Source organism: Orycteropus afer, unplaced genomic scaffold (assembly GCF_000298275.1).
Source record: "Orycteropus afer afer isolate SDZICR_OR568_19922 unplaced genomic scaffold, OryAfe1.0 scaffold00029, whole genome shotgun sequence".
NCBI classification, from domain to species: Eukaryota; Metazoa; Chordata; class Mammalia; order Tubulidentata; family Orycteropodidae; genus Orycteropus; species Orycteropus afer.
In genome coordinates, this window is record NW_006921616.1 from 17,493,693 (window position 1) to 17,506,488 (window position 12,796).

The following is a 12,796-nucleotide window of genomic DNA, read 5'->3' on the forward strand; positions in this document are numbered from 1 at the left end:
CCAAGATTATCTTCTGTGTCTGTGTTAATTGGTTTCCCTTTTCTTTGTTGAAGAGGGTCTGTGCAGTCTTTCTGCCTAGTCCGCCATCTTGCCGGAACTCCCTAAGGCTATAAATATTTACTGACATAGATTGTCTTGCCTTTTTCACATAGAACAGCTGGTGGGTTTGAACCACTGACTCTTTGGCTGGCAGCCCAGTGCTTTGGCCACAGCATTACCAGAGCCCCTCAAATAAATGGCAGCCTCTTTATCAGGTTGCAATTGCAGGGGGATTTGTGTTTCATTGCAAAATCATAATGTGTTAAATAAACAGGTGAAAACAACTTGCCTTCTACTCTTTGAGAATTCTTTAATTTACTGTTGCTCTGGTAGATGGTATAATATTTATTTTATTTCCCTGTACTAGTTATATAATCTCCTTTAGCACTAGGGTAAAATGACATAAAATGAATAATTATACTTTTTAACACCTGGGCTTTCTCTGGAATAAACAAATTTTCAGTGAATTCAGAAATATAACAATTGAAGTGCTGAATTCATTAAAACACAGTTGAGTTGCACACACTCGGAGTTTAGATTGGAGAGGGAACTGGGATACGTGTAGGGAGTGGTTTGATAATTCGAAGTCACTGGCTTGATTGAAAGTTTGTTTTTTTCATCTCTTGTTGGTTTATAGTCACAAAGACCTAACCACAAAGCCTTATCTATGAGTGGTAAGGGAAATAGGAGTTTCAGGAAGAATTGACAGAATATCTTCCAGTGAAAAATAAATAATTAAATAAAGTTAGTTTTCCTTGTGTTAAAATAATAAGATTTGTAGTTTCTACTCCCATTGGGGGGAGAAAAAATTTCCAATGCATATTTTGCATTCTTAAGGCAAAGAGGAAGGACACACAGCAGGATATATACCATTCCACATTTTTTTTCCTCTTTGGATAAAATCCAAAATCCAGAATCCAAAGTGGAAAGGAAAAAAATAAATCTATGTTCACACACACACATATTTGTTTTAAGGGAGAATGTATCATACAAAATGCAATTATAATCCTAAAGAACAATTTTTCAAGAAGAGAATAAAGTAAACCATTTATTTCCCTTAACTGAACAAGATCAACCAAAAAAAAAAAAAAAAAAAATTCACAGCTACTCACCTAACCTCTCAATGGAATAATATCGCTGCTTACTGTCCACACGTACTGTCTCAGCATAAGGGCTGCCAACACCGTAACCAATGATGTATCCTCGCACGACTATGTTTGGGTTCAGAGGAGGAGTCCAACTCATGATGATGCAGTTGGTCTGGGGCCTCACGTGAAGAGAGCTTGGCTGGTCTGGAACCTGAGACTCTAGGATGCAAAAAGAGACATCGTGAGCATGGCCTTATACCTCCTAAGAGATTGTGTAGCATTCATCTCTGACTCATAGCGACCTACGTAAGCAAAACAGTAAGCATTATAGTCTAATGGGGAAGACAAATAAGTAAAAAGGGGTTACAATATGGCCTAATAAATATTTGATAGTTTAATACATGTATGTGCAGCTTGTTTACTGGAAACCAAAGAAGTCTTCTGGGAAGAAAGGATATAGGAAAGGATATGCCTATTCACACTTTAATAGTTAGTTCTATGCCTAGCACAGTGTCTAACAATTACTAAAAAAAAAAAAAAAAAAAAAAACTCACTGCCTTCGAGTCAGATCTGACTCAGCAACCTTTCCTTGGGTTTCCCAGGCGGTATCACTATGGAAGTAGATTGTCCAGTCTTCCTTCTGAGGAGTGGCTGCTGGGTTTGAACTGCCAGCCTTCTGGTTAGCAGCCAAATCCCTTAGGCACTACACCACCAGAGCTCCTTAACAATTGCTAGGTAGTCAAAAATATTTATGATCTGAATCTTATTCAGACTATTTTTGTTCATTATTTTTCTCCTAAAGATAATCTCTGAAGCTAAGTCAGGGCAAATTATGCAAAGGAATCTGATGACCAAAGGTAATTTTACAACACACTTTTCTCCTTAATGTAATAGCAAAGCCAAAGCAATCCTCATCCCCAACTTTATCCATCTTTGGCATGCACGCTTCCAGCTCAAGTGATGGATGGGAGCATGTCTTTTATTGAAGTGTTTAAAATAGCTACCAGATCAACAGCTTTTCTAAAGATGCTGCATTCTAAACATGCTACATCAACAGCATTTTCTAAATATGCTATTTTCTAAAAAGGTCCTTTTGTAAGCAAAAAGGGGCAGGCTATTATTTGTCTGTCCTGAAGAAACCTGTGATATAATATGCAAAGGCATCCGTAAAAAAATAAAGCCTTAAAATGTGAATGTAAACCCTGACAGCAGACACACAATGTTTATGAAATATTTCTTACTACAAACTCTAAGTAAAAGTAATAAAAGAGATGAAAGGGAAGGATTAATACTTTTCAACCCTATTCCCACAGAAGGCTTGCCAGTATCTTTGGAATGCTATGGGCTCTACATAAAATCTGTTTAACACATTTGAAGCTACTGCAATAACTACTGAAACAACAATATAATCTTCCTAACCTTATTATATTTCAAAAATAAACTAAATACTACTCAGATATTCTATGTTAATAACAATATGGAAGCATAATAATGAATGGTATTATTCAACATAGTTAAGAATAAATAGAAACACAATTTTAAATGTTTAGAGAACAGTAACTATTTCCCTATTTTTCAGCAAAGCACAGGGCAGTGCCCCTACAAGTTGGTTTTGTAGACCCAGAATAACATCCATCAGTGCCTTAAGGGTAATATGGTAATGAGCGCACAAACTGGCTAGTAAGGAAAATGAGCTATTAGTACACAGGACTCATCTTTATCCTTCCTTGCATAAAATTAGTTTTAGTTCTAAATCTATACTTCAAAATAATTTTAACATTTAAAAAAATTAGGAGTGCTAATACTTAAGAACTTATACCACTTCTCCATCTAAATATTTAGTGGGTGTTTACACTCCATTAGGATCATTGGCCTTGAAGGTAGCATGCCTATCAAGACAATTTTAGACCTAGCCTATTGCCATCTAGTCGATTCCGATGCCTTGCAACCCTATAGACAGAGTAGAAGTGCTTCCATAGGGTTTCCAAGATTGGAAATCTTTATGGAAGCAGATTGCCACATCTTTCTGTGATACAGCAGCTGCTAGGTTCAAACCACTGACCTATTAGTTAACAGATGAGTGCTTTAACCACTATGCCACCAGGGCTCCTTGCATTAGACCTAAACTATCCATAATATATGATCTCATCATAAAGATGAGAGATCATTCATAATGCAGACTATCTCATTCATGTCTGCCCACTCACTTCTTAATGCAAAAACAAATGACAATTTCATTTTTCTACTACCTGAATGAGTCTTCTTTAACACAGATGACCTTATGGGCTATGAAAGTGGTTATTACAAGCATGAATTATAAAATATCAATTTAGAAAATTTGTTATGGAAGTACATGAGTACTCTTGTTTTGGACTGACACTGAAATTGGGTTCTGAAGGACATGACACTTTTAAAAGTATCTCTAGCACAGTGATTACACACACAAAGCATACAAGAGGATTAGGATAATAATTGAGATAATTTGAAACCACAGAATATATTTTGCTTGAAATATTTAAAATAATGAAGTCCCGAATTTCCACTGGAGTTTGAATTATCAAGATAACTAGGTCAACTGCCATTCTTGATTATGGAAACATAGATTCTGTCTTAGTCTTATTTGGTTCTAAAGACTATATATTATTCTTTAAGAGATGATTACAGGCTTCCACTAATGATTAATGCTCATAGATAATACACTAGAAAATGTATTAGATTAATTCCTGTGGCATTTCAACAATTACTGTGTACTTTCTATATACCAGTCACTCTTTCAGGTACTGGGGATGTAGTGCTGACTGGGTTTGGGAGGTAGGATTGAAGTGAAAGTAAGACAAAAAATAAATAAGGAAACGGGATCTTGATAAGTGCTGAGCCTATGGGATAGTAACTGATTCATTGGGAAGCTCTCTCAAGAGAGAGCCTTAAGGTGAATGAATGATCAGTAAGAACCAGTCAAGCAAGTATCAGGGTAGAGAGCATCTTAAGAGAGAGAACAATTACTACAAAGACCTAGGTATATAATGAGCTTGGTTGGAGAAACCAAGATTGCGCAATCTACTTCTGTAGAGATATCGCCTTGGAAACCCAAGGAGGTGGTCCCAATCAAGGGCAGTGAGTTTGGTTTTTGTTTTAAAGAAATTAACTATGCCTGGAGGATAATGGCCAAGGAGGAAAATAAAGAAGATAAAAGGGACTAGGGGCTAGGCTACTGTAAACAAGGCATACCAAGGTAAGTAAGGGATTTAGGTTTTATTCTAAAAACAGGGAGAACACTTTGAATGGTCTTCTACAATCATCTGATTGATGACTTTAAAAAATCACTTTGTTTTTCTAGGTGAAAAGAAGTTTAAGTAAGAGGCATAGATGAAGGCAAAGAGACCATAAAAATACTTAAGCACTTGTCTGGTGGCTGTCGTGGAGATGAAGTTAAGTAGATATATCTGGGACATTTGGGAGATATAGTCAACAGAACTATTGATTGAATGTGAGTGAGGAGATTTTCAAAGAAGCAACTCAATGATATTTGGATTAGGAATCTGGGTAGATGATGTCCTGACATGAGGAAAAACAAGTGGCATGTTAAATTTGAGATACCTATTCCTCATACTTATGGAGAGGTCAGGGAGGTAGTTAGGGATGTAAATCTAGGGTTTTTGTGAAAGGCTATGCCTGGAAATATAGACGTGAAAGCCACCCCAATCCTACAAAACCAAGACCAAACCCACTGCCATTGAGTTGATTTCAATGCATAGCAACCACCATTGGGTTTCCAAGGCTGTAAATCTTTATGGAGGTAGATTGCCTCATCTTCCTCCCTAAGAGCAGCTGGTGGGTTTGAACTGCTGACCTTCTGGTTAGCAGCCAAGTGCCTTACCCCTTATGCCACCAGAGCCCCCTAACCCCATCATATGTTGTTGTTGTTGTTATTTGCCTTCGAGTCGACCCCAACTCATAGTGACCCCTCCTTGGGTTTCTGAGGCAGTATCACTACGGAAGTAGGATTGCCCAACCTTCCTTCTGAGGAGTGGCTGGTGGGTTTGAACCGCCAGCCTTCTGGTTAGCAGTCAAGTGCCTTAGGCACTATGCTATCAGAGCTCCTACCCCATCATATAGATGGTATTTAAAATAAATGTGTGTAAGCATCTGTGTTATAAATAAAATGATGTTATTACTCTGTTCTCAACCCCTAAAGTCTTCCCATATCACATTGTAAGGCCAGGTTCCTTAAAACAAACAAACAAACAAAAACTCACTGCCGTTGAGTCAGATCCGATTCATAGCAACCCCTCCTTACATTTCTGAGGTGGTATCGCTACAGAAATAGATTGCCTAGTCTTCCTTCTGAGGAGTGGCTGGTAGGTTTGAACCGCTAGCCTTCTGGGTAGCAGTCAAATGCCTTAGGCACTAAAATCATATATGATCTATCTCTCTCCACTTACCTCCTTGTTCTAATTTCCTATTAATTTCCCCTTTTGCTCACTTCATCCCAGCTATCTACTCCACAATGGACATCTTGCTATTCCTCAAACATGCTAAACATGATCTGGGATAAGATATTGGCATTTCCTGGGTTCTGCCACAGAAGCTCTCACCAGACATGACTTCCTCCTTCTTCAGACTTTTGTTATTTAATTCCCAATGACAACCTTCCCTGCTTATCACATTAAAATTTTCAATCTTTCCTTCATCACTTTTATCTCCTTATTTATATCTCCCCTCATATAGAATTTATTACCAATTATTGTGTTATATATACTTAACTAAATTATTTAATTACTTTTGTCTCATCTCCTTCCATAAATTCTCTAACTCCAACACCTAGAAACACATCTTGCAAAAAGTCCACAAAATTATGAGTATAAATTATCTATTTCCTATAAAGTTCAATGCAATTGTCATTATATAACTATCATTGTATATAAAATTACCACTGTTCTATCCATAGGATACAAATTTTCAGAGAAAAAGGATGAGAAACATAGGAATGAAAATAAAGTTATTAAAGTCATCTTCTCCAAGTGATCAGCAAAGTTGTCTCCACCAGAAGGAAGATGAGGCACTTTGCTTCCATAAAGATTGTAACAGACTTGGGAACTCTGTGTGGTTGCTATGAGTCAGAATTGACTCAATGGTAGTGAGTCTGGTTTGGTTTTTCCATTTAGTGCACTGCATTTATGGGTCATTTTATTGAAATTTTTGTTACAATTGTCATTAGCCTATATTTGTTTACAATGAATTACATAAGGCAACTGATATACCCACAATCTGTCTTTCAAGTCATTTCCAACTTGTAGTGAAACTATAAACAGGAGAACGGAACACTGCCACGTCCTGCTCCATCCTGACAATCATTGTTAAGTTTGAGCTCATTTTTTCTGCCACCTTGTTAGTCTATCTTGTTGAGGGTCTTCCTCTTTTTCAATGATCCTGCACTTTACTAAATATGATGTCCTTCTCCAGGAACTGATCCCTTCTGATAACATGAGCAAAGTATGTGAGATATAATCTTGCTCTCTTTGCTTCTAAGGAGCTCTACTTCTTCCAAGACATATTTGTTCATTCTGACAGTCCATGGCATATTCAATATTCTTTGCCAACTTGATAATTCAAAAGCATCAGTTCTTCTTCGGTTTTCCTTTTCCATCATCCAGCTCTCATATACACTTGAGGCATCTGAAAATACCCAAGTATGAATCAGGCATACCTTAGTCCTCAAGATGACATCTTCACAATATCAATCTTTTCTCCATTTATCATGATGTTGCTTATTGGTCCAGTCGTGAGGTCTTTTGCTTTCTCGGTGTTAAGGTATAATCCATACTGAAGGTTGTAGGCTTTGATCTTCATCATAAGTGTTTCAAGTCCTCTTCTTCTCTCTCAGCATGCAAGGTTGTGTCATCTCCATATCCCAGATGGTTAATGAGTCTTTTTCCAACCCTTATGTTATGTTGTTCTTCATATAGTTCAGCTACCCAGCTTAGTTTCTCAGCATACAGATTGAATAAGCATGGTGAAGGGATACAAACTTGACACACTCATTTCTTAATTTTAAAACATGCAGTGTCCCCTGGTTCTGCTTGAACAACTGCTCTATACAGAAGCTCCACATGAACATAATTAAGTGTTTTGGAATTTCCATTCTTCACAGTGTTATCCGTAATTTGTTATGATCCACACAATCAAATGTCTTTGCATGGTCAATAAAACACAGTTAAACACTGTTCTAAGAGTTCTGGTGGTGTAGTGCTTAAGGCATTTGGCTACTAACCGGAAGGCTGGTGGTTCAAATCCACCAGCTACTCCTCAGAAGGAAGATTGGGCAATCTACTTCGTAGAGATACTGCCTTGGAAACGCAACAAGAGCTTGTTATAAATTGGATTCAACAGCAGTTGAGTTTGGTGCTTTTTTTTTGAAACACCATGTTAGCTGCTTTGAGACAAGATCCATCTGATATAGCAATGATATCCATCATTTCATGTCTTCTGAACCCAGCTTGAATTTCTGGCAGTTCCCTCTGAAGATACTGCTGCAATCATTTCTGAATAATCTTCAGTAAAATTTTACTTATGTGTGATATTAATAATATTGTTCAATAACTTCCACATTCTACTGCTTCACTTTTCTTTGGGACCTGTCTTCCGAATTTGTTGACTTACATGAGTGAGCACTTCCAGTGTTGTATCCATTTGTTGAAAAACCTCATTTGGTATTCTGTCAATTCCTGGAACATTGTTTTTCACCACTGCCTTCAGTGTAGCTGGGTTTCTTTCTTTAATAGCATCAGTTCTTAATCACATGCTACCTCCTGAAATATTTGAATGTCAACCCATTCTTTTTCATATAATGTTTTGGTTATCTAGTGCTGCTCTAACAGGAATATACTACAAGTGGTTGGCTTTGACAAACAGGGAATTATCTTCTAACAGTTTAGAAGGCTAGAAGTCTGAGTTCAAAGTGACAGCTCTAAGGGCTAGGTGAAGGCTCCTCAACGTTGTGCTTCAGTTCTGCCTCTTGCTCCAGGCCCACTGAAGCTGGAGGCTTTTCTTAACTTAGGCAGCTGCTCACAGCTGAGGCTGACATTCCAGGGTCAACAAATAAAATGGCACAATCCCAAGATTATCAAGCAACATGGCAGGCCACTAGTTCAAGTCCAGAAACAGTCTCAAGATCAGCAGGCAACATGGCAGGCTGCTGAATGAAGATCTGGCACATGTCAGGTCCAAGGATGCCCAAAAGCTCAGGACCTTTCTCAAAATGTCTTCTTAGATACAGGGAACAGACCACATCCCTAAGGCAGCTATTCAGCTGCTCACTACAGATTCTATCACGGAGTTGATAACTGCATCCACCTGCTCAGCCATTCAAACTGAGGCCTAGCCAAGTTGACACATAACTTTAACTACCACATACGGTGATTTTAGGTATTCCTTACATTTTCTTTCAATGTTTACTGTGTGGTTCAATATTTTGAGGGATTCCCTCAATATTGCAACTCAAGGCTTGAAATTTTTTTTCAATTCTTTGAGATTGAGAAATATCAAGTGTGCTCGTCCCTTTTGATTTTGTAGCTTCACTTTGCACAATTCATTTTAATAGTCTACTCTGTCTTTTGAAATCATCTGTTCAGCTCTTTTACTTCATTATTTCTTCCATTTGTTTTGGTTACTCTTCATTTAAGAGAAAGTTTCAGAGCCTCTTCTGACATCCATTTTCGTCTTTTTTTTTTCTTTTAAAAAAACAAACCAAACTCACTACCATGGAGTCAGATCCAACTCAAAGAGACCCCTCCTTGGGTTTCTGAGGCGGTATCACTACGGAAGAAGATTGCCCAACCTTCCTTCCAAGGAGTGGCTGGTAGGTTTGAACTGCCAGCCTTCTGGTTAGCAGTCAGATGCCTTAGGCACTACATCACCAGAGCTCCTTTTTTTTTTTTTTTTTGTTTAGTATCTTTTTAATGACCTTTCACTTTTTTCATGTATAATGTCCTTGATGTCACTCCACAACTTTTCTGCTCTTCTATCAGTAATATTCAATTCATTAAATCTATTTTTGGGATTATATTCAAGATAATTCATATGAGTTTGACATATATACCTAGTTGTGAATACTTATATATTTATCTATTAATTCAATATTTTATGGAGCATCTACTATGTAACAGGCACTGTGTAAAGCACTGTTAATTTCAAGTCCAGTAAAGCACGATCCTTATTTCTACTCTACTGAGGAAAGTGTGATAAATGCTACAAAAGAGTTTGCCCAAATGCTCTTAGGGTTTAGAAGAAAGATATATGGATGAAATGCAGATAATATGAAGTTTCCTGGAAGTAAAATGTTCACTAAGTTTAAAAAGACAAATATGTGTGAAATATATGAAAGGACACTCAGGCAGAGGTAACACGAATTATAAACACATGAGACATGATATAGGTGAGGAAGTGTATCCAGAAGGTAGGGTAGATTATCCAAAGACAGACTGGAATTTTAGACTTTAGCCAGGCAACAATGGTAAGAATTTGAGTAATAAAATGGTTCCACAAGATCTGGTTAGGGAAAATCAACCTGACATTATGAGTCTAGAGAGAAGGAGAGGAAGCTGGTATCAAGAGAGAAGGTGGGAAGCCGTTTTCAGGTGACTAATGAGGAGCATCTGATCTACAGCATGGTGGTGATAATGGAAAGGAGAAGATGGATTCCAGATCTGCTGTGAAGGCAGAAGTGACAGGCCTAAGAGATCAAATGGATGTTGTCAGTGAGTGAAATGGAGGAACCAAGGATTATGGGGAAATTTCTGGCTTGGGTGACAGATGGAGGGTGGTACCAATGCCAACCTGAAGAATCCAAAAGGGAAATACTGTCAGCATTCAAAGGAATGACACCTTGAGAGATGGGCTCACAATATCCAATTGTATAAAAGGATTTGTGTTTGAGCCCTCCATCTTTGTTATACTAGAAATACCAAAAGAAAAAACAAAATTCCTTAAAACCAACCATGATCATTCCATTTTTTGAATTATATGAGAAACAATTACTTCTTTTCCCATGCCTTCAGTTCTATCACCAGAATCAACCACTATCAATCAGTTTGATGTAAGAGAAGAAAAATATATTATATACTATGAGAAGTATTGACAATAGGTGAAACAGCATTTATTGAATCTGCCAGCTGAAATGCCAACTTTTTTCCCACTATACCAAGAACTGTTTCCATTATTTATGTTATGTTACACAGATATGTTTGCCCATTCCCATGGCAGACAGTACTATATTGATTTTAAATCAGGCTTTACAGTAAATGTTAAAATTTCTTCTCTTTCTCTTAAAAATGTCTTGTAATTTCTATATGGAGTTTATTCTTTTTGAAAATGTATTAAATTTATCATTAACATTTATATTATGTAAGATTTCCCATCCAGGAACATATATATATTTTTCTATTTATACATGTCTTATATCTTTTTGTTTTTTTTTTGAAATGTTATGGTTTTTATCATAAACATTTACTTACATCTTGTCATATTAGTCCTAAATATTATATTTAAGTTGTTGTTGCATGAATATATTTTGTTTTAGTGTTTAAACTAATTATTTGTAGTATAAAGAAAAAATCATCTTTTTATATATGTATCTTGAAACTTAGTACCTTATTAAATTCTCTTATTAGTTCTAATAGGTTTTTAGTGTAGTTTCTTGGAATTTCCAAATACTGTATGAAATTGTACCAACTGTAAAAGTAATATTTTTTTCCCTTATGTAATAAAATGTCACTGTTTAATTAGTTTTTTTCTTTTTTCTTTACCCAAACTTCTACACTCTGTTGTATAACAGAAATAGTAGGAAGATTCCCTGGCTTGCTTGGATCTTGAAGACAGTGTGTTTAGTATTTTACAATTTAGTATGTTTGATTTTATTTTTAATTAAAATATTGAAAATTTCCTTTTATTTTGATATTATAGTTCTTTTGTAAACAATTGGTAATGACTACCTAATTTTACAAAATATCTTCCTGAGTCATTAATGCATACCTTAACTCGGTGGCGGGCTTTAAGATGTATTGAATGTGGGATCTGTTTTGAATCATGAGAGAGACCTCTATTCCCTTAATGCAGACAATGTTTTATTAGCATGAACAAGGAGTAGCATCATAAGACCCAAAGTACTAATATTTAATACTATACCAAAGAGAGGAGCTCTGGTGGCATAGTGCCTAAGGCATTTGACTGCTAAGCAGAAGGCTGGCAGTTCAAACCCACCAGCCACTCCTCAGAAGGAAGGTTGGGCAATCTACTTCCATAGTGATATCACCTCAGAAACCCAAGGAGGGGTCACTGTGAGTTGGGTTCGACTCAACAGCAGTGAGTGAGTGAATACCAAAGAGAACTTCAGTCAGAGACTGAGATGTAATTTATCAAAAACAGCAATAACAATAAGCATTTGTTGAGAGCTTAATCTATGTCAGATGCACTATTCAGCACTTGATTGCCATTATCAAAGCTAATTCTCATAAAGACCATCGAGATAGATACAGTTGTATACTCTAACTACAGATGAGAAGGTTCAGAGATTAGAGAATTTAAATTAGTAGATTAAGATAATACAGGGAGTGGAGCAGGATGTAAAGCTAGGTAATAAGAATCTAGAGACCAAAATTTTATTTATTATATCCTATTTAGAAAGAGTCAAGCAAATAAATTATAAGGGGATCAGATTACAGTAAATACAAAAAATAGAGGTACAAGCTAGATGATATCACAAAAAATAAGTAGAAAATCTAGCTGGTAGGACATTATAGAGGACATCCAACACAGTTTTTTCAATAGGTCAGAGTAGGAAAAAAGGGATTGTGCTAGTTTAAGAGATTTAAGGGATAAAAGCTAGATCCCATATATGGTCCTGGACTGGATAATCATTTGTACAAACATGTGTAAAAAAAAGATATTACATCAATTGGACAAATTGAATACGATTGGTATATTAGGTAAAATGATAATTTGCAAAAATAAAAAATATTGAAATAATTGAAAAAAAAAGATGATTGATGACTAGAATGTATCACATAATTTCATTCTGGAAACCAAGATATTGTGTGTATGTGTGTGTGTGTGTGTGTGTGTTTATAATCTCTGGATAGACCTGCATTTTATTTTTACTTGTCGGTGTTTTCTGACTCTGCCACTCATCTGGCAGTTTGTTGTGTGGCGTGTGTTGTGGTGATGCTGGAAGCTATTCCACCAGCAGGGTCATCCATGGTGGACAGGTTTCAGCAGAGCCTCCAGACTGAAGCAGACTTGAAAGAAGGATGGGGCCCATCCACTTCTGAAAAAAATTGGCCAGTGAAAACCTTATGAAAACAGTGAAACACTGTCTGATATGATGCCTGAAGATGAGCTCCTCAGGTTGGAAAACATTCAGAATATGAATGGAGAAAAACTGCCTCCTCAAATTAGAGTTGATCTTAATGACATGGATGGAGTAAAGCATTCAGAACCTTCATTTCTTGATGGGGCATGACTTAAAATTAGAAGAAACAGCTGCATGGGGAGTGAACCCAAGACCATGTACAAGGTTGGCAGACAATGGTTCTACAAGTGTATTTGTACATTTTGTAAAAATTCACAGGTGTATAGTAGAGCTGACAAGGGACAAGGATGTAGTCACTTCTTGG

At 36.7% G+C, this 12,796-nt stretch overlaps 1 protein-coding gene across 1 annotated transcript in view; it reads right to left on the minus strand.

Annotated features, from left to right (window-relative positions):
• The window catches only part of DCC (DCC netrin 1 receptor), a 1,113,394-nt gene that overhangs the window by 238,572 nt on the left and 862,026 nt on the right, over nt 1-12,796 (minus strand). The window contains exon 15 of the mRNA XM_007935560.2: nt 1,152-1,346. Within this exon, the coding sequence (XP_007933751.2) occupies nt 1,152-1,346 (195 nt within the window). The remainder of the gene's footprint in view (nt 1-1,151; nt 1,347-12,796) is intronic.